The sequence below is a fragment of the Marmota flaviventris genome, chromosome 3 (genome assembly GCF_047511675.1).
Source record: "Marmota flaviventris isolate mMarFla1 chromosome 3, mMarFla1.hap1, whole genome shotgun sequence".
In the NCBI taxonomy this organism is placed as follows: domain Eukaryota; kingdom Metazoa; phylum Chordata; class Mammalia; order Rodentia; family Sciuridae; genus Marmota; species Marmota flaviventris.
Genome location: NC_092500.1, coordinates 104,242,210 through 104,260,694, shown reverse-complemented (window position 1 = coordinate 104,260,694; position 18,485 = coordinate 104,242,210). Strand labels below are relative to the sequence as shown.

At 41.5% G+C, this 18,485-nt stretch overlaps 1 protein-coding gene across 9 annotated transcripts in view; it reads left to right on the top strand.

Annotated features, from left to right (window-relative positions):
* Tacc1 (transforming acidic coiled-coil containing protein 1) overlaps nucleotides 1-18,485 on the top strand; it is a 117,493-nt gene that overhangs the window by 43,875 nt on the left and 55,133 nt on the right. For 3 of the 9 annotated variants that reach the window (XM_027939237.2, XM_071610186.1, XM_027939236.2), the window contains exons 1-2: nucleotides 10,910-11,433; nucleotides 12,425-12,540. The exons of 1 other annotated variant lie outside the window; for it this stretch is intronic. In XM_027939237.2, coding sequence (XP_027795038.2) covers nucleotides 11,273-11,433; nucleotides 12,425-12,540 — 277 coding nt within the window. In that variant the 5' untranslated portion in view covers nucleotides 10,910-11,272. Of the gene's footprint in view, nucleotides 1-10,909; nucleotides 11,434-12,424; nucleotides 12,541-18,485 lie in introns of those variants that run through there. 5 more of the 9 variants (XM_071610191.1, XM_071610190.1, XM_071610188.1 and 2 more) reach the window with 3 other exon arrangements.

Below are 18,485 nucleotides of genomic sequence, written 5' to 3'. Positions count from 1 at the left end.
TCCCTGGAAAACCTCTTTTTCTATGGCACTTTGGTGTGATGGGTGAATGCCTCCTTGGAACAAGGGTTTCATTCCCACCTTGGTTACCAGACAGTCACTTAGATGATACCCACCGTAGCCTCCTGCCACTGGCTCCCACAGGGCACCTGAGGAAGAGCACACCACACCCTGGGGTGGTGAGGGTCATTGCTGTCCACTCCTCTCCCTTTTCCATCCTCTGCAAGTCATCATGGTTTGCTTCTTTTTTGCAATGCAGGGGATTGAGCCAGGGCCTTGTGCGTGCTAGGCAAGCCCTCTACCACTGCGCTACATACATCCCCAGTCCTCAAAGCTTCCTCCAATATTAACTTCTAGCAGGTCTGAGTTCGCTGTATGAGACCCCCTTTGGCTATAACTTCTCTGTAACTGAAGGTTTTTCAGTTAGTATCACTTTCAAATTTGAAAATTAATCTCCAATCAGCCTAAAACATTGTTCCTGGAATGGAATTGGACTGCATATGGGGAAGAGGAGGAGAGATTGATGCAAATATGTGCAAAGACATACTTTTGTATTTAATTTCAGAGCTCAGGATCTTCTGAAACCCTTCATTATTCCGGATCAATAGTCCCTGCTCTGGAAGTTCAAAATGTAGCCAATACAACTTAACCTGATTTTGCAGCTGGAGTTGTTGTTCTATTTTTTGGCCTTATAGTATGCAAGGCCCTGGGTTTAATCTCTCTCTCTCTCTCTCTCTCTCTCTCTCTCTCTCTCTCTCACACACACACACACACACACACACACACACACACACACACAAAGCTGTAATAAAGCTTTTCCTCATGAGATTGTGGGGTCCGGGCTAGAGTATAGTGTCTGATACACAGTAAGCAGTTGTGATTGTTCACTTCTCTTTTGGGATTTGAATGTTTGAATGATCTTACTGGTTTTCACAAATCCCTGAGGTAATAACAATAGTAACCTTTGTTTTTCTTCCGCCTGTTGTTTGCCTTTTAATTCAAGACACATGCTTAAAAGCTTTACTTTTTTTATTTAGCCAAGTCTGCAATCTTGGTTTTGTGTGTGGTTTTATTAATTACTTCTGAGTTGGACCGTCATCCTTCCTACAGAGCTTTGACAGATTCTGTTGCTTCTAGATTGTTTTCTTCCCATGGTTTGATTTGTATTATTTAGCCATCTAATCCATCTGGGATTTATCATGGTGTATGTTCTGAGGTAAGGGTTCAAATTGATCTTGTTTCCCATTGCCAACCAGTTATTCTCCAACTACTTTCAAAATAATATTACTTTCCTGTCGATTGTACATTAAATGCTTATATCTTGAAGGGTCCTTTTTTGAGATTCCCATTCTGTTTTTTTAAAAATATATTTTTAGTAGTAAAGGACACAATACTTTTAATTAATTAATTTATTTTTATGTGGTGCTGAGGATTGAACCCAATGCTTCACACATGTGAGACAAGCGCTCTACCACTGAGCCACAACCCAGCCCCCCCATTCTGTTTTTACTGAACAAGGATCTACCTATTTTTCTATTCCTTTCTTAATTCTTAGTGGTTGCATGTGTGGGTTTGATTTTTTTTTTTTTTTTTGTACCAGGGATTGAACTCAGTGGCACTTGACCACTGAGCCACATCCCCAGCCCTATTTTGTATTTTATTTATAGATAGGGTCTCACCGAGTTGCTTAGTGCCTCACTCTTGCTGAGGCTGGCTTTGAACTCACAATCCTCCTGTCTCAGCCTCCTGAGCTGCTGGGAGTACAAGCATGCACCACTGTGCCCAGCAGTTGTGTGTGTTTTAAAGAGTTTAAATTATGTTTGCCATTTTATTTTTTCCAGATAAACTTTTGAAAAATATTGACAATTTCTGAGAAAAACCTCCTGGGACTTTTGACTGAAATCAAATTAACCCTACAAGTTAATAGGGTAATATTGCCATATTTACAATATTTTTTTCTGTCAACTTGGAACATTATTATGTCTTTCTGTTAATTCTGCTAGACTTTTAGTTTATATTTATTAGTGAGGAAAATCAGTGACATTAATATTTTGACTTGATTTTTTTTTCAGAATTGAAATATGGTACTTGAACATTTACTCTAAAGAGATAAAATCTGAACTTTACAGGAGGCTGCATATCATTGTAGAATTTACTTCTTACTTTCTCATTTTTAAAAATCTCTTAGAAATGCAGGAAGATTATTGTTCACAAACACATGAATTACTGTAATCAAATCCCTCCATATCCCCAGAGTAAGGACTAAAGTGGCACAGCTGTTAGAATTATTTTCAAAAGCTTTTCGTGGTTTTATTATTTCTTCTGGGTGATCCCTTCTTCCCACACCCAAGAGGGTCTATCTCTGCTGCCCTTTTCATCCACCCTCCTAATCTGCTGCCTTTTAACTTCTTAGTGATGTCTCAAAACTCAAAAAAATGGGGACATTTGGTCTCCTGAAGGCACACAAATGCATTTACAAGGACAGTGAGTAGTTTTTGTTTTTAAATCTTGAGACAGTCTCACTGAGCTACATAGAGCCTTGATAAATTGCTCAGGCTGGCCTTGAATTTGCAATCCTCCTGCCTCAGCCTCCTGAGCTGCTGCGATTACTGGCCAGCGTACCCAATTTGAATAGAATATTTGATATCAGGATGAGCTCAGAAAATTTGAAGCATGTAACCAATGTTCTCCTAATTTTTAAGGATTCATTGTTTGGGGGATTCATTTAATTTTGGGGATGGGACGGAGGAGAATTAATAAAATGGCTCAGAAAAAAAGGATATTAGGGCTGGGTTTGTAACTCAGTGGTACAGTGCTTGCCTACCATGTGTGAGGCACTGGGTTCCTCAGCACCACATATAAATAAACAAACAAATAAATAAAAATAAAGGTCTATCAACAACTAAAAAATATTTTTTAAAAAAAGAATATTAAGGGGCTGGGGATGTGGCTCAAGCAGTAGCGCTCTCGCCTGGCATGCGTGCGGCCCAGGTTCAATCCTCAGCACCACATACAAACAAAGATGTTGTCTGCCGAAAACTAAGAAAAAATAAATATTAAAATTCTCTCTCTCTCTCTCTTTAAATAATAATAATAAAAGAATATTAAGCTGGGTATGGTGGCACATGCCTATAATCCCAGTGATTTAGGAGGCTGAGGCTGGAAGATTGCAAGTTTGAGCCAGCCTTAGCAATTTAGCAAGAATCAGTCTCAAAATAAAAAGGGCTGGGGATATGGCTCAGTGGTAGAGTGCCCCTGGCTTTAGTCCTCAGGAACTGACCCCCCCACCCATAGAGAAATATTTTTCTATTACAATTTCCCAAGTTACTTTAGCCTTTTAAACTCAAGCCTTATATTCCACTCTGCACTCCCAAGCAGGTCAGTGAAGTAAAGCAGACATTTCACATTTGGAGTAATGTTCCTTATTAGACATGTACCTTATTAAATTCATAATAACTTAAAGGTTTCACATGGTTTTCTTGTCTGAGATCTAGGTATAAAGCCCTGGGATTTAGCGGGCCCACATTCTTAATACCTAATGTGTTCGAGAGGAATATAAGTTCAACAGAAGGAAACAAAAGGTGCTGAATCAGTAAGAATAATCTTCAGATATTCCTGTTTAACAGGCTCTGTAAATAAAATGGTGGTGTTTTGCAGGAAAGGCCAAATACTACTGGAATAGAAGATATTTCTAAATTTAAGTTTATTGCTTTAAGTAGATCTTTGTTTTGGGTTTGCTTGTTTTCAATTTTGGATTGGTGGTGGTTGGTGGGAAGAATTAGGGATAATGTTGGGCTTATTTTCCTCACTTGGAATAAACCGACTGACCTAACTCTGTTTATGTCTTTTGCATTCAATTACTGCTTCTTTCATACCCTTCCATCCCAGAGAACTAAAGTGAACTTTTTAAAGAAGTCACTAAACATATCTCGAGGTATGTGATGGAGATGAGAAAGAACCTCATAGATCTGGCTCTTCAACAATAATAGTTTAGTGTTTACATCATAAAATATATGAACTGCCCCTGTTCCCCAGTTTTTCTGAAAGCTAATACGGTATCTCTACTATGTGGCCATGATTGATTTAAGGGGAATTCAAACTTTACTTTTGGAATACAGGATAAAACTGATCAGGGGGTGGATATGATTGGAGTTCACCAGTGCAAAGCCCGAACAAGGGTCTTCAAGCAGGCGCCAGGTGGTAAGATCAGCCCAGACTTTGCTGAATGCAATCTGCATTCTTGTTGATCTTTCTAGAGCTCTGAAAGAGTATGAACTGTGGACACAAGTGTGATTTTTTTTCTTTTGAAAAATTAGAAAGGAGCTTCTCTTTATGATTGATGTACACACACACACACACACACACATATATATATACATACATACATACATACATATATGTATGTATACACACAAATATTTTGCAATGCTGGGGACCAAACATAGGGTCTTCCTCATGTTAGGAAGTAATCTACCACTGAGCTATACCCCCAGCCCTCTTACTTATATAATCTTAAGTATAAATACATAGTACAACTCCCCAATTTCGGTGTTTGGGTAGTACAGGGTAGATTGTAATTCCATAGGTAATTATAGCCTATGAGTAGAGGATAACTAGAACATCTGACCTTGCAAGGTTAAGACTGTAACCATAACATATCTGAATGTTGGGAGATGTTGTTGGCGATGCTGTCTGTACAGACATCAGCATGCTCTTGTCTAGTCAGACTGTGGTAGGGCAGAAAAGCAGGTAGAGTGGCCTCAGGCCTCCTGTCAACAATAGCAATTCTTCACAACAGAGCAAGATATTGCTAGTTGTGACGTGGCAGCCCACACCAGGGAAAAGAAAACTGACTAAGAACAGCTGATGGAATCTTAAGCTACAGAGTGGCTGAGAGGGCCTCTGCTTTCTTTTGATTTACTGGGCAAAGAATATGAAAGCTAAGATACTAGGGTTATGTCAGAATTAACTCTGCTATTATATATAGGGATTATGCACTAAAAAAGAAAGAAAGAGAGAGAGAGAGAGACAGACAGACAGACTACGGTTGTAGATTCCATTCTGGCACTGATCTACTGTGTGACTTCAGGCAGGTTAACTTGCCTTTTCTGCTTCGCTGCTGCCCTGTATACCTGAGAGAATGATTAAAAGAATCAGATGAAACTGTTAAAAGGTACTATTTCTTACATCTTTGAGACCTTCTATATTTGAAGTATTCAAGGGGAAAAAGTGCTAAAGGTTGAGGGTGTTAAGCTTGTTGAATGAGGAGAGAATGCTCAGTGGTCAGGTTGTTGGAATACCCATTGAGGAAATAATTCTCCACTGTGTCTTAGAAAACTCACCCAGCAGAGAGTGGAAGATGCTCTGTTGCATTGAGGTTGCATTGAAGCCCCTAAACATTTTTGTTAGATGCTATTTCAATTTCGTATGTACTTTTCCTAAGTGCTTCAGAGCATCCCAGCAATTGTGCTTTACATCATCAATCTGGCATTTAATCTTGGTTGAATTAGTTGTTTATTTTGCTCATCGAATTCTTAAGTAGTTAGATAATTCAGATAGTTGCATGGGTTTTTCTACGCTCCTGACCTTTCTGTTTTCTTAATGGCTGCTTTATCTCTGTGATTCTCTGCTGCCATCTTGATGCTTTCCTCTTTACTTGCCTCCTCTACGCCCTCAACAGCACTCATACACAAATGTCTTCTCTTTTCACTGGAGGTCAGAAACATTTTTTTTTTAAATAGAGATGGTTTTGTTCCTTCTATTAATAGTGTTCATCTTACGCTTGGATTGCTCACAGCTCTGCTATTATTGAACAAGTGGAGTGAAAGAGAACACTAGTTCTAATTCTGCTTCTCATTGTGAAAGAAGCTGTCTCTCTTAGCTAGGCAGTTTGGAGCAGAGAAAATACTAGGTCACAGGTCTCCTAGTCTTGACTCCTTTGATCCCAGCCCCCAAGTTGTTGCCAGAATTATCTGTGATCTAAGCAGAAATGTTACTTTATTGTCTCAAAGGACTCCCCTTTGCTTGTCTAGGCTCCATGGGCCGAGGAGGTACACACATAGATTTGGCTTGCCCTGCAGCTCCACAAAGTTTAAAACATTTTAAATTAGGAAGAGCATTTATAATATTGGAAGATTTCTTATAAAATGCAGTATTTCAGTTTTGCATGGAAGATTGTTAGATGGTGGTACCGGGCTGCAAGAACTGGGTAGGATTGTTCCTATTTTGATTGATTGTTGGTACTGGGGATTGAACACAGGGACACTGAGCTACATCCTTACTCCTTTTTGAGATAGGGTCTTGTTAACTTGCTGAGGCTGGTCTTAAACTTGGTATCCTCCTGCCTCAGCCTCCCCAGTTGCTGGGATTACAGGCCCAGCGAGGTAGAGCTATTCTTGAGCTACCACTAACACCTGGGCCTTTTCATTCTCTTCCAGAAGCTAAGTAGGTACTGGTGTTTGCTCCCCCTACTCCAGAAGCAAGTTCTAACTCCTTAACAGGTCTAAGGGGTCATTCAGAGGTAAGCCCTGCCCTGCCTTTGCCCCTTGCTTTCCTGCCCCTTCCCCACAGGCATTCTCCCAGTAGCTAAATAATGGCTTGCCTTGTCAAAGACAATTTTGTTATGGCACTTGTTCAATAGGGAAGACTTCATTTGAAAAAGGACTACTGCCTCAGCATTTTTCAGTAGCAGAGAAAGAGAGAGATGGGGCTTAACCCCAAATATAAAGACAAGTGAGGGTTTATGTCTAGGGATCTGTGGGTGAGGAAGAAGGAAAACTACTTCCTACTAAGAGGAAGCTTCATGAGTAAAGGAGGATTCTGGCTAAACCAACCTGACAGGATTCTTGCTGAAGGCAGGCCAGGGTAAGAGAATGAGGGTGGGGATTCTCATGAAAGTGACCCAGCAGGATTCTTGACAAAACTAGACCCTACACAGACAAAAACTGAAGCTCAAAGTTAAGGCATGGAGTGTTTAGTGGAGTCTCGCTAGAGTTAGGTCAAGGAGAGTCCTTGTCAGCAGTTTGGGTTTGCTTACTCATAGGGTTTATTTAATTTCTACCCAAAAGACCAATTTTGCAAACCCTCTGGAGCACTGATTAGCTACAAGGTGTGTACCCGGCCTGCCCACCATTTGTAAAATTTTCAAGTAAATTACATTTTATTCTTTTGTTTATTTATTTTTGGTGCTTGGAATTGATTAGATTAGATTTTCATGGTGTATTCATCAAGAGCTTCTGGGAAGGGTGAGAAGAGAAGAGGAGGAGAGATGGGGCCTTTTCTGTGCTTAAGGTCATTTCCAAAACAAATCCGGTTCATTTGGTTACTTGCTTATGTATCTGCTGACATCCTGCTAAGCAAAGCTGAGTTGCATCAGTAAAATTAGATTTATCTTGGTTAGCATAGCTGTTGTCAAACATTACCCATTCTTTTCCAGAATTACAGGAAAACTGATACATCAGCCTCATTATCATACTTCTGGAAAATAAAATCCATTCAGTAACTATGGAGTAAGTTACTTTCTTGATGTTCACACTAAGTCCAAGAACTTGCAGAGGGCTGATTTTTCAGAAACCTGGGCATTTGATTTTGTAGTTTCAAAAGTTGCTGCATAGGTTGGGTTTTATCTTACTGGGGCTATCATTGGACCTGGGTTCTGTTCTTCATTGGGCAAAATTTGATTTCCCTAGGAGGAGCCAAGTTTTAAGAAGTGATGCCATCTTAGCTAAATACATAAGGACAAATTGTCAACTAGAATATTAATTTATTGAACACCTATTGAGTGAATAGCCTTGGCTTAATCTCTGAGAAACAAAAAATGCATCATAAATATGTCCATGATCTTTAGAATCTTGTCCAGAAGTGGAATAGACATGTAAATAAGTATGTTGCATGTATCATGCTAAATGTAGCATGACCTTACAGTCTGAGGCAGTCATGGATTATGCCTGGAGTTTTGGCATCACTAATTAAGAAGGCTCCCTTTCACTTTCAAAGCTATCTAAAAGCTGGGTGTGGTGGTGCATTGCAGTAATCCCAGCTACTCAGGAGACTGAGGCAGGAAGATCCAAATTCAAGGCCAGATTAGGCAATTTAGGGAAATCCTGTCTCAAAATAATGGCTGAGGAGATGTAGTTCCAATGGTAGAGCACTTGACTAGCATGCATGAGGTTCAACCCCCAGTTCTACAAAACAAAAACAAGTTTCTGTGGGTAAGGGCCACAGTAATGGTTTATATGAATGTTCAGAGGATAGAAGGCAGGAAGAAACCAGCCTGCTTTCTTAGAGTATACCCTTGAGCTAGGTAATGAAAGAAATTTGAACAGCCAAGGCCTGGGAGCTTGGGGGTGGGGATGGGAGTGTTTTGCTCGAATTCGGGACCCCCAAAAGACCACCAGGGACCAAGATCGATGTAAACAAGAAAGAGGTGTTTATTGCGAGCTAGCGCGGCCCTCCGCGCACACACACCAACTGGTGACGCTGAGAGGCCCCGAGCCCAGGGTTTGCAGCAGTTTTATACATTCTTTGGAGAAGGCAGGGACCCCCACATACATCATAGCATCTCTTAGCAAATCATCACACACCGCAGGAAAATCAAATAACAACTCTAAAACATGATTAGCACATTCACTGGCAGGAACAAGTTGGGTAAGGGTGATTGGTCAGTACAAAAGGGGTATTCATTTGAACTGATTGGTTTAAGCCAAGAGGGGTGTTCATGCTGAACTACATGGTTTCCCAACACGTTATCAACCACCATAAACTACTGGGAGGGTCATCTGGCATCCCAGGTATTTCCCTGTCTCATGCTGATTGGTGGCTGCTAGGGGGTTGCTATGGATCCCCACCTAGCCTGACTGAATCAGGGACACCTGGCGCAGCAGATCTCTCCTGTTATTTGTAGATAAACAATTTACAGGGTGGGAATGTGCCTAGGAGTGCTCTGTGGGTCTTTCCAAGGACAAAGGTCAATTCTCTTCCTTGGACAGGCTTTGCTCTGAGGTAGAGGCTGGTTTTTCAGGAGAAGAGGTGCAGCCTAGAAATGTGCAAATCTCCGAGGCAGGGGGAAATTGTTCCGGAAGTGGCAATTAGTTCAAGATAGGAATTGTTTCCAAAATTGACCCTGCAACAACAATCCCTCAAGGACATTTAGTAAACTGTTCTCCAGATCCTGCTGGCAACTCAGATTTGTGTTTTTTAAGAAGCTCTCCCAGGTGATTCTTGGACATATTGAAGGTTCAGAACCAGTGGTCTGCTGACTGTGGCTAGGAAAATGGACAGGAACTGGGGGAACAGGAACAGCAGGATTAGAGGAGGATCACAGATCAGCCAGACCAGGGCTGAGCAGTGAGAAAAGCCTTCACAGGGAAGAAGCCATTGGAAACAGGCAATCTATGAAAAATGGGAGGCAAGAACTGTGTAAATCACAACAGGGCACAGAGGGGAACAGATTCTAGAACTACTCAGGAAGAAGAATGAACATAAACCTAAAGTTTGCCACATACTGATTTACATAGGTTAATATTTTCAGGCAATAAACAAACCCAGAAACCTAAGCGACATATAATCTGAAGGTTTACTTTTTGAGCATAAAACCAGAGATACAAGCAGTTGGATATATTTCATGTGGACCTTAAAAAAATGTACTTCTTTGTAGTCCCTAGAACATTCATGGTAGTTGTGTTTATCTCTGAATAAAAGACACTGTAATGAACGCTAAAGCATCCGGATTCCTCAGCCCACCTTTTTTCAAGATACTCCCTTCCCCGCCCCCACACTTCCACTGTTAGGACTACCTGCCAAGACTTATCTTGTAGTTTTGCTTGTTTTGTTACTGAATGTGTGACAGTCATGATTCGTCAGCAGTATATGTGCCAAACCCTTTCAGGGGAGATGGCCAGTCTTTTTGCAAGTTTCACTGTGACCTTGTCCCCAAATTTTGGAGCTGCTTTCTCTGTGGGAAACTGTAGGCACTTCACAGATTCACTGCAATTCTGGGAAATGACACTAGTATAAGAAACAACCTTATCCAGGCAAGGACATCATTTGAAGCAGCTGATTCATTTGGAAGTGTGTGCATTGATGATTTTGAAGAGCAATCCCGAAATGAAATCCCTCCATGGAAAGTGAAGAAAATCTGCTATTTCCCTTTGCCTTCAAACATAAAGATGTTCTATTTCGAAGGCTGCTGTCACCATGCCTGTTGGCTTAACTACTGACAAACGATGTCAGAAATCAAAAATTTGAAAGTTATGAAAAGCGAGCCTCAAAAAGGAGAATGGGAAAGCCATGGGGCTGTAACGTCACAGGGTAATTTTGCATCCTTTAGCCAAGACCTGGCCACTTCAGAGCGTTCACTTGTGCGGGTTGGGGAGGGGTAGGCATCTTAAATTCTTGTCCTTGCCCAGTGTTGTGTCGTTGCTGAGGGATTTCCAAATCTTGGAAGTGACTGGGATGAAGATGATCAGGTTGAAATCTTCCACGCTGTCAGTATCAGGGAGGGAAAAACACCAGTCTACAGCCGTCTCGAAGTGTGGTTTGTTTGTTTGTTTGTTTAAATATGGGGCTTAACTTCTGTGAGGTCCAATGTCATTCACGCCATGAAGTTCCAGAAGCAAAATGAAAACATAAGGGAAGGAGGAAAAGTGCAGCGTACACGAACTCAGAAAACGGATCTTCTGTGCTCCTGACGCAGACTAGTCGCCCGGGCTGCCGGGGTCCTAGCCGCTTGGCCTGAGGCGTGGCCGGGAAGCCCCCTGACCGAAGTCCAGGCGCAACCAGCGTGGCGCCCTGGCGGGGGAATCCGGTGCGCGCGCCGCAGACTTCAAAGGCCTGGCGCCGCCGCCGCCCCCGCCCGAGCGGCGCGAGTAGTACGGTCCGAGGGGGCGGCTCCTGGGGCGCGGCTCCCGCGGCAGCTGATGCGCGCCCCGCCGGCTAGGAGGCGGGAGCCGGAGACCCCGAGACCCCGAGCCACAGAACGCTGCGGGCCGGGCCCCTGAGGAGGCCCCAGGAGAGGCATCTTCCCGGGCGAGAGGAGCCCGGCGCGGGGGCCACCCTGGCCGCAGCGAGTGGGAAGGAGGACGAGGAGGAGCGTCGCTGCCTGCCGGCTGAGAGGAAGCGCTCCACCCGGGCCCCCGACGGCGCTCGTTGAACCACATCCGCGCCTCCGCTGGCAACGCTTACAGGCGCCTGTCACCGGTTCCCTCCATTTTGAAAAGGAAAAAAGGCTCTCCCCATTCCCCTACCCCTAGGAACTGGAGCCCGAGGATCCGTGCTCATGGCCTTCAGCCCTTGGCAGATCCTGTCCCCCGTGCAGTGGGCGAAATGGACGTGGTCTGCGGTGCGCGGCGGGGCCGCCGGAGAGGACGAGGCCGGAGGGCCCGAGGGCGACCCCGAGGAGGAGGACTCGCAAGCAGAGACCAAATCCTTGAGTTTCAGGCAAGTACACAGGATCCCTGCCGAGATGCAAATGTGCTGCCTGCCATCCATCCATCCATCCATCTGCGGCTCATTCTGTGTGCGTGTGTGTGGCCGCCCACCCGCGTAACCGTATTCATGGCAATGCTACGTCCCTGCCCGTAACCAGGTCTCCGTTGTGCATTGGAAAGTTCCGGATGTTCTGTTTTCCCGTGTGTTTTCTTTCCCCGGTTTCTCTGTGAGCTTTCTGAACCCAACGCAGAATCTGCAGTCTCTCCGCATCGTTTGCCTCGGTCACTTTCTCTAAGCTTCAATCCGCTCTCCCGCCCCCCTGCCCCCTCTCCTACACCCAGACACACAAACACATACAGGGCTAGTGTCATTGATCACTCTAGGTGGCATTTACAACCCTTCCTGTGGGGCAGAAGTCACTCCCTCCCCCTCCTGGGGCCTAATTGTGTCCCCCAAATGCAGCCATGGTAAAGAAGGTCGCGTGATGACAGGCCCTTGGCAGCTGGTGAGAAATGGTGGTCTCTGCTGAGCTGTCACCGTGTGATTGCGGAAGGCAGGTGACAGCATTCTTAATCTTGAGTCGAGTGAGTTCTAGACAGGTAGAGGCCTACCAAGGAAAAATGCATGAGTAGAATTGGCATAATTTTGGGTTGGAGATGGTATTTTTTAGGTCTCTAGGTTCCTGTAAGAGATATCTTGTGAGAAAAGGAGTCTGTTGGAAAGCACTTTTTTCCTGGTGTGAGAGGGAAAGATGACTTCAGAAATGCTGAGGGAGAAAAGCTCCAGAGGATGGAGATTTCAGGGAGAAAGGATGCCAGACAGAGAAATCCAAGAGGGCACTGCTTAAAAACCCACAGGCCAACCTATGGCTGAGGATCAATTGGTGGTAAAGTTAGGGGAAAAAAAGAGGATGAACTTTAACCTTTGTGGATATGTAAATTTTAAAGGGTGTGGAAAATACCGTTGAAAGTGGTAATTCCTCATTTTTCCCCCTTGGCAGCTCGGATTCTGAAGGTAATTTTGAGACCCCTGAAGCTGAAACTCCAATCAGATCACCCCTCAAGGAATCCTGTGATTCATCACTAGGGTTGTCTGGATCTGGGACCAAAACCCAAGGTAAAGAAAAACTTTTATTTTCTGCTGCTTTCATTTTAAAGTTTATAAAAGTATACATGAGGGGCTGGGTTGTGGCTCAGTGGTAGAGTGCTAGTACATGTGAGACCCTGGGTTTGATCCTCAGCACCACATAAAAATAAATAAATAAAGGTATTGTGTCCAACTAAAAAATAAGTATTAAAGAAAAAGTATACATGAAAGAAGTGGCAGGGGCGGAATGTTAATTTAGGACCACTTAAAAGAGTTTGGATTTTCTTCTTGCTCAAAAAGAGCTGTTTTAAAAACTCCTGGTGTATTTGGAAGTCTCTTTATTTTTGTTTTGTAAACATTTTGATCATTTGATGATCAGAGACTTTGTTTTTTCCCCTGTCTAGAGTTTGTGCATTTATGGTATGAGATTACTATTATCAAACATGTCTGCTGGGCCCTTCTTCACAGCCCCTAAAAAATAAAAAAATGTGTGTAGTAATACATTGCTGGACTTATATTTATATCTGGTTTCACAAATTCCTCAGGCTAAGTTGCTTTCTACTAGGGTGGGGACCAAAATTATAGATAAGAGTTGATTTTTTTTTTTGATAGAGAGGAATCTTAAAATTAAAAAGCTGTTTCAAAATTGTTTCTCTCTTCCTATTCTACCTAAGAAAACCTGGCACATAGATTTTTCTCTTAGTTCTTCAGAGTCCAGCCTTGAGCCTGTCCTTCATCAACAAAAGCTTCTGCTGTCCTACTTAATAGAAACCTTATTTTTTTTGTCACACATTCAGTTTTACGTAAAATTTCACTTATCCTAATAACATTTACTTGTTCATTTAGTAAATAGAGTGTATTGTGATTCAGCAGTGAAATCTTGCTCTCATTGAGCTGACATTTTGGAGGGAAATGACTCCTTTAACAGATAAACAAAAAAGATTCAAGCAAAATATATTTGTCAGCTTGAGTTAAGTTCTGTGGAAAACAATAAAGCAGGAAAAAGAGGAATAGGGAATATGGCGTGGTGAGAGGGAATGCTGAAGAACAGTTAGGGGAAGCATGACTGATATTGTAACTCTGAGATCTAGAAGAGGAGGATTGAGGGAGCAAGACTTGTGAATTCCTGGGAAAAGAGCCCTGTCGGCAGAAGGAATGGCATCTATAAAGATCTCAGATAATACCAACCTGCAATAGGCTGTGTGAGGCTCTTGGGTGGGAAGGTTCTTGGCATGTTTGCGGACAGCAGAGGCCTGTACAGCTAAAATAGAGTGACTAGGCAGGCAACAGTGGGAACTGAAGTAAGGGAGGTAAGAAGAGATGCAGAACATACTGTAATGATGATTTTGGTTTTCTGAGTGAGATGGAAAGCCACTGGAAGGTATATTAACTTCCTAGGACTGTTGTGGCTTAACTCAACAGAAATTTATTTTATCACAGTTCTTGAGCACTGAAATCAAAACTAGAAGTCTGAAACCAAGGTGTTGGCAGAGCCATACTCCCTTGGAAGGTTCTAGGAAGATTTTTTCCTTGCCAATTCTAGCTTCTGGTGGTTATTGACACTCCTTGGTATACTTTGGCTTGTGGTACACCTGACTTCACTCTGCCTTATTGCATGGGGAGGCTTTCTCCTGTGTGTCTGTGTCTGTACATGGCCTTCCTATAAGGACACCAGTTGTTGAATTTAGGGCCCACCATAACGCAGTATGACCTCATCTTAATTATATCTCCAGAGTTGTTCTTTCTAAATAAGGGCACATTCACAGGTACCAGGAGTTAGAACTTTAACATTTCTTTTTGAGTGACACAATTCAGCCCACAATAGAGGGCTTTTAACAGAGTATTATGCTTTGACTTTCTTATTAAAAGGCTCTGTGATTGCTGTATGGAGAAGGATGTAGGATGTAGGACAGATGTCCTTTGTATGTGCTTTCTCTATTCCGGTGTCTGACATTGTCACCTTAGAATGGTAGATACAACCAACTTCCAGTTACCTAATTTTTGAGCTGATTATGACTTCCTTGGTTCCACAGTTAATATATCTTATTACTTGGTAACTTCTTTCATTGATTGCCTAGGGAAGTCAAGTCACTCTGGTTATAGAGTTTATAATGGAGTTGGAATTATTGGTAAAATGACATTAACTTTTTGTGATTTGTTTTTGCTTAAAATTAAGAGCTCCATGCTGTGTTTCTCCTACAGTACCTTCAACCTACCCTGGGCTGCATTTTGCTGTTCATCTAGGCAGGGACTTCTTGGGAACAAGTTTATATATGGAAAACTTTTGTGTGGCACAAAGCTGTGTAGCACTTTCAGTCATGAGATGCCACTTATTCCTCATAGCTTCCCTTTTCTTCTCTCGAGAGATTTAAAAGCTTGAAAGAACTGTTTGTGGTCTTCTCATCAAATTTAAATAAAGCTCATAAAACACATGTTAAGTAGCTGAAAGCTTCATTGAATTGCCCTTAGCCTGGGCGGCCCTTCCTCATCATTCTGTCAGCTGCTAGGCTGATTCATACTGCCAGATTCTTTGCCAGTTGAATGAAAGCCTAGATGACCTAGGCCCCCAAAGACACAGAGACCCAATTGTTTGGTCTTTCCTGTTCCAGTGATTCTCACATTCTTTCATTCTGCCTGAAAGGAAAACTTTAAAACATTTTCTTTTTAGAGAGTTGTACATTAGGAGAGTTCTGCGGGATAGTTCATAACGAAAAACTGTAGTTGTAGTGGGTGGAGGATGGTGGAGTATAGTCTAGGAAATAACCCTAATATTAAGAAGTTTCTCAATTTAAGGTCTTTAAGCAATAGCATGATGACTCTTCAGCCTGGTAGTGCCCTGTCCATTAGAACTTCTTGTACACAATATCTGGAGTAGTCCAGAGTCCTGTGAATTGTCTTGTCCCACATACACAGTAAATGTGAAAATATAGGTCTGACCAGGGAAAAGTTGAGCGAACAAAAATGCCTTAAAAAGTCATTCATGTTGAAGTTCAATTTCTGGGACTGAGTAGTTCCTTTTTTTTTTTTTTTTCCAAAATTGTTGATTGTTTTGTATATAGTAAAATTAGTCTTTCATAGTTCTAGGACATGGCTGGATAGCAGATATAGATTATATAAGACTATATATCTTATGATTGATTTATGAGTTGGTTATCAGGAGTAGGAATTAACATTTTTATTGATCCTGGCTTCCTGATATATAATGGCCCTCAAATGTGTGGCACATGTCCCATGTACTATACCTGTGGTTTCTGTGCCAACTTCTATAATTCTTTAAATGAAGTAAACATATGACATTTCTTTTTATTGGAACTATTTTAGGAACTTACAGTATCTAAATTCTATAAGATTCTTCCCTAAGACAGAATTCTTTGTCAGGAATTAAATAGTGGATAAGGTCTTGGATTTTTTTTTTAAATCACAAAGATAAGCTTAGTTCCAAACTAACTAGTAAAATAAAACTCTAGTCAAAGACATTTCTTGAAAATACAAGACTGGTGGCTATGAAGTCTAGGCCTACAGTTCTGGATTTTGCTGTCTGCCTTCTCCCATAAAGGATGTTTAAGCTGCTTTGTTGTATTGTCTTTCCCTTTGCAGAGGAAAATATTGTGGAGGAAAATCCTCTACAAAAGGACTTTCAAATGGTATAACTCCAAGTTCATCCCTTATTTTGTTGGGAGGTAGAGCCCATGGAGAACTTAGGGACTGTAATTTTGTCCAGTTGTTTTAGCCAACAAAAACTGTAATAGATGTACTCTGCCAGTTGAGTTCCCACATCCCCATGCTCACATATTTATAGATGTTACTTTTCTTCCAGAAAGAGAATCTTAATGCAGGAGTTTTCATATTACCCTTGGAACAACTAGTTAAACCTGTTAGTTTGATATGTTAACTAGATGCCTAAGTATTTCAAAGATACCCTGTGTCCTCTGGAATGGAAGGAAAGAGATAATGAGATCAATCCACTGACTTACTGCTGGAGACCTTGTAAGGAATGCAAAGTTGTTTGTTGACACAATTTTGGTAATCTAGGCCAGAATTAGCAAGCCACGGCTGAGGGGCCACATCTGGCCTGCCATTTGTTTTTCTCTATGACCCTCCAGTGAAGAGTGAGTTTTATATTTTTTAATGGCTGAAAAAAATATTTTGGAATGTGTGAAAATTATATGACATTCAGATTTCGAGCCAGGCATGGTGGTGCACACCTGTAACACAATCCAGGATTCTGAGGCAGAAGAATACCAAGTTCAATTTACTGCGACCCTATCTGGAAACATAGTCCTGGTAAAGCGCCTTATGTTAAATGTCCAGGACCACAAAAAAGTTAAGTTAATTAAATTTTTAAAATTCATATTTCAGGACCCATAAAGTTTTATCAGAATAGTCTGTGGCAGCTTTTAAATTACAATAGCAGGATTGAATACTTGGAATGGAGACCAAATGTCTGGCATACATTTGAAATATTTTTATTTCTGGTCTTTTACAGAAAAATTTACTCAACCTATATCCATACTTAGGACAGTTTCAATAAAAATGTAGTTTAAATAATCTGGAATGATGACTTCAAGAATAAAGGAAGAAAAAATGGCAAGGCTATCCCTGAGTAACAAATGACCCATGGGCACTGGGCGTTAGTGTAGTCCTTTGTGGTTAAGGAAGGTTTAAGGGAGAAACTGATTTGGACTGGTCATTTTGTCTTCTTTGCAAAATGGAAACGATGTAACTGGTCTGTCAATGTACTCTATTTAAAAAAAAATTTTTTTTTAGTTGTAGATGGATACAGTATCTTTATTTATTTTTATGTGGTGCTGAGGATCGAACCCAGTGCCTCACACATGTGAGGCAAGTGCTCTACCACTGAGCCATAGCCCCAGCCCCAATGTACTCTATTTTTAAATGACTAAATGATTCATAGATATGACCTGGATCTCGATAAAACTGTTACTTTTTATTTATTTATTTTTTAACTCCCAGTATTAGGAATTAAACCCACAGTGTCACACATGCAAGGCAAGCACTGAGCTACATCCCCAGCCCTTTTCATTTCATTTTGAGACCGGGTTTTGCTAAGTTGCCCAGGCTGTCTTCAAACTTTCGATGCTCCTGCCTCAGCCTCCCCAGGAGCTTGGATTATAGGGGCCACTACTATGCTTAGCTGAGGGCTGGTTTTTTATTCTAAGGCTTTGAGTTTTATGTAGAGACGAATACTATGCAAACATTTTTCATTAGATATATTTTGAAGTGTTCAATTCAAATCTACAAGTAAGATTTCTAGGGATTTAGTTTAGCATCCTTTATCTGTTCTCAACAAGAGATTGCTTTATTAGTATTTCCTACAAATAATGGGATTAATAAATTCCTTAATGTTACCTACTCCAATAGTCCAACCCATGTGGCTCCTTTGACAGAATCTCAGGCTAATGTTTTATTTTTTGTGTGTGATTGGCTCTTTCACAGTTCACTTTGTCATACTATATGATTCTTTATTTAAAAGTTGGGCACTGTGGAAATGCCACAGTGTAATTCCAGCTACTTAGGAGGCTGAGGCAGGAGGATCACAAATAATAGTTTAGCAAGACCCTCTCAGAATAAAAAGGGCTGGAGATGTAGCTCAGTTTTAGAGTACTCTGAGTTTAATTCCCAGTATGGGGGGTGGGGGGTGATAGTTAAGGCTTGAAAACTTTATTTTTGATTTTTTTTCATATAATGTTTTCAAGTTGGAGATTCCAATTAGTAGTAAATTTGATGAGAGCCTTGCTTTCTTTGTTGTTTTGTTTATTTCAGTGTAAATGAGCTGTGTAGAAAGCATCTCTGCTTCTCTGTGGTACTCCACTCAAGAGAATGTCTTCTTGGGGAAAAAAATTTAAGTTTTTCCAGCAAGGACTAAGAGAACCACAGAGGAACAAAAATATTTGACTAAAAAGCTCCAGGGCAGGGGAGCAAAATCTACCTTCTGAAAGTAAAGATTTTAGTAA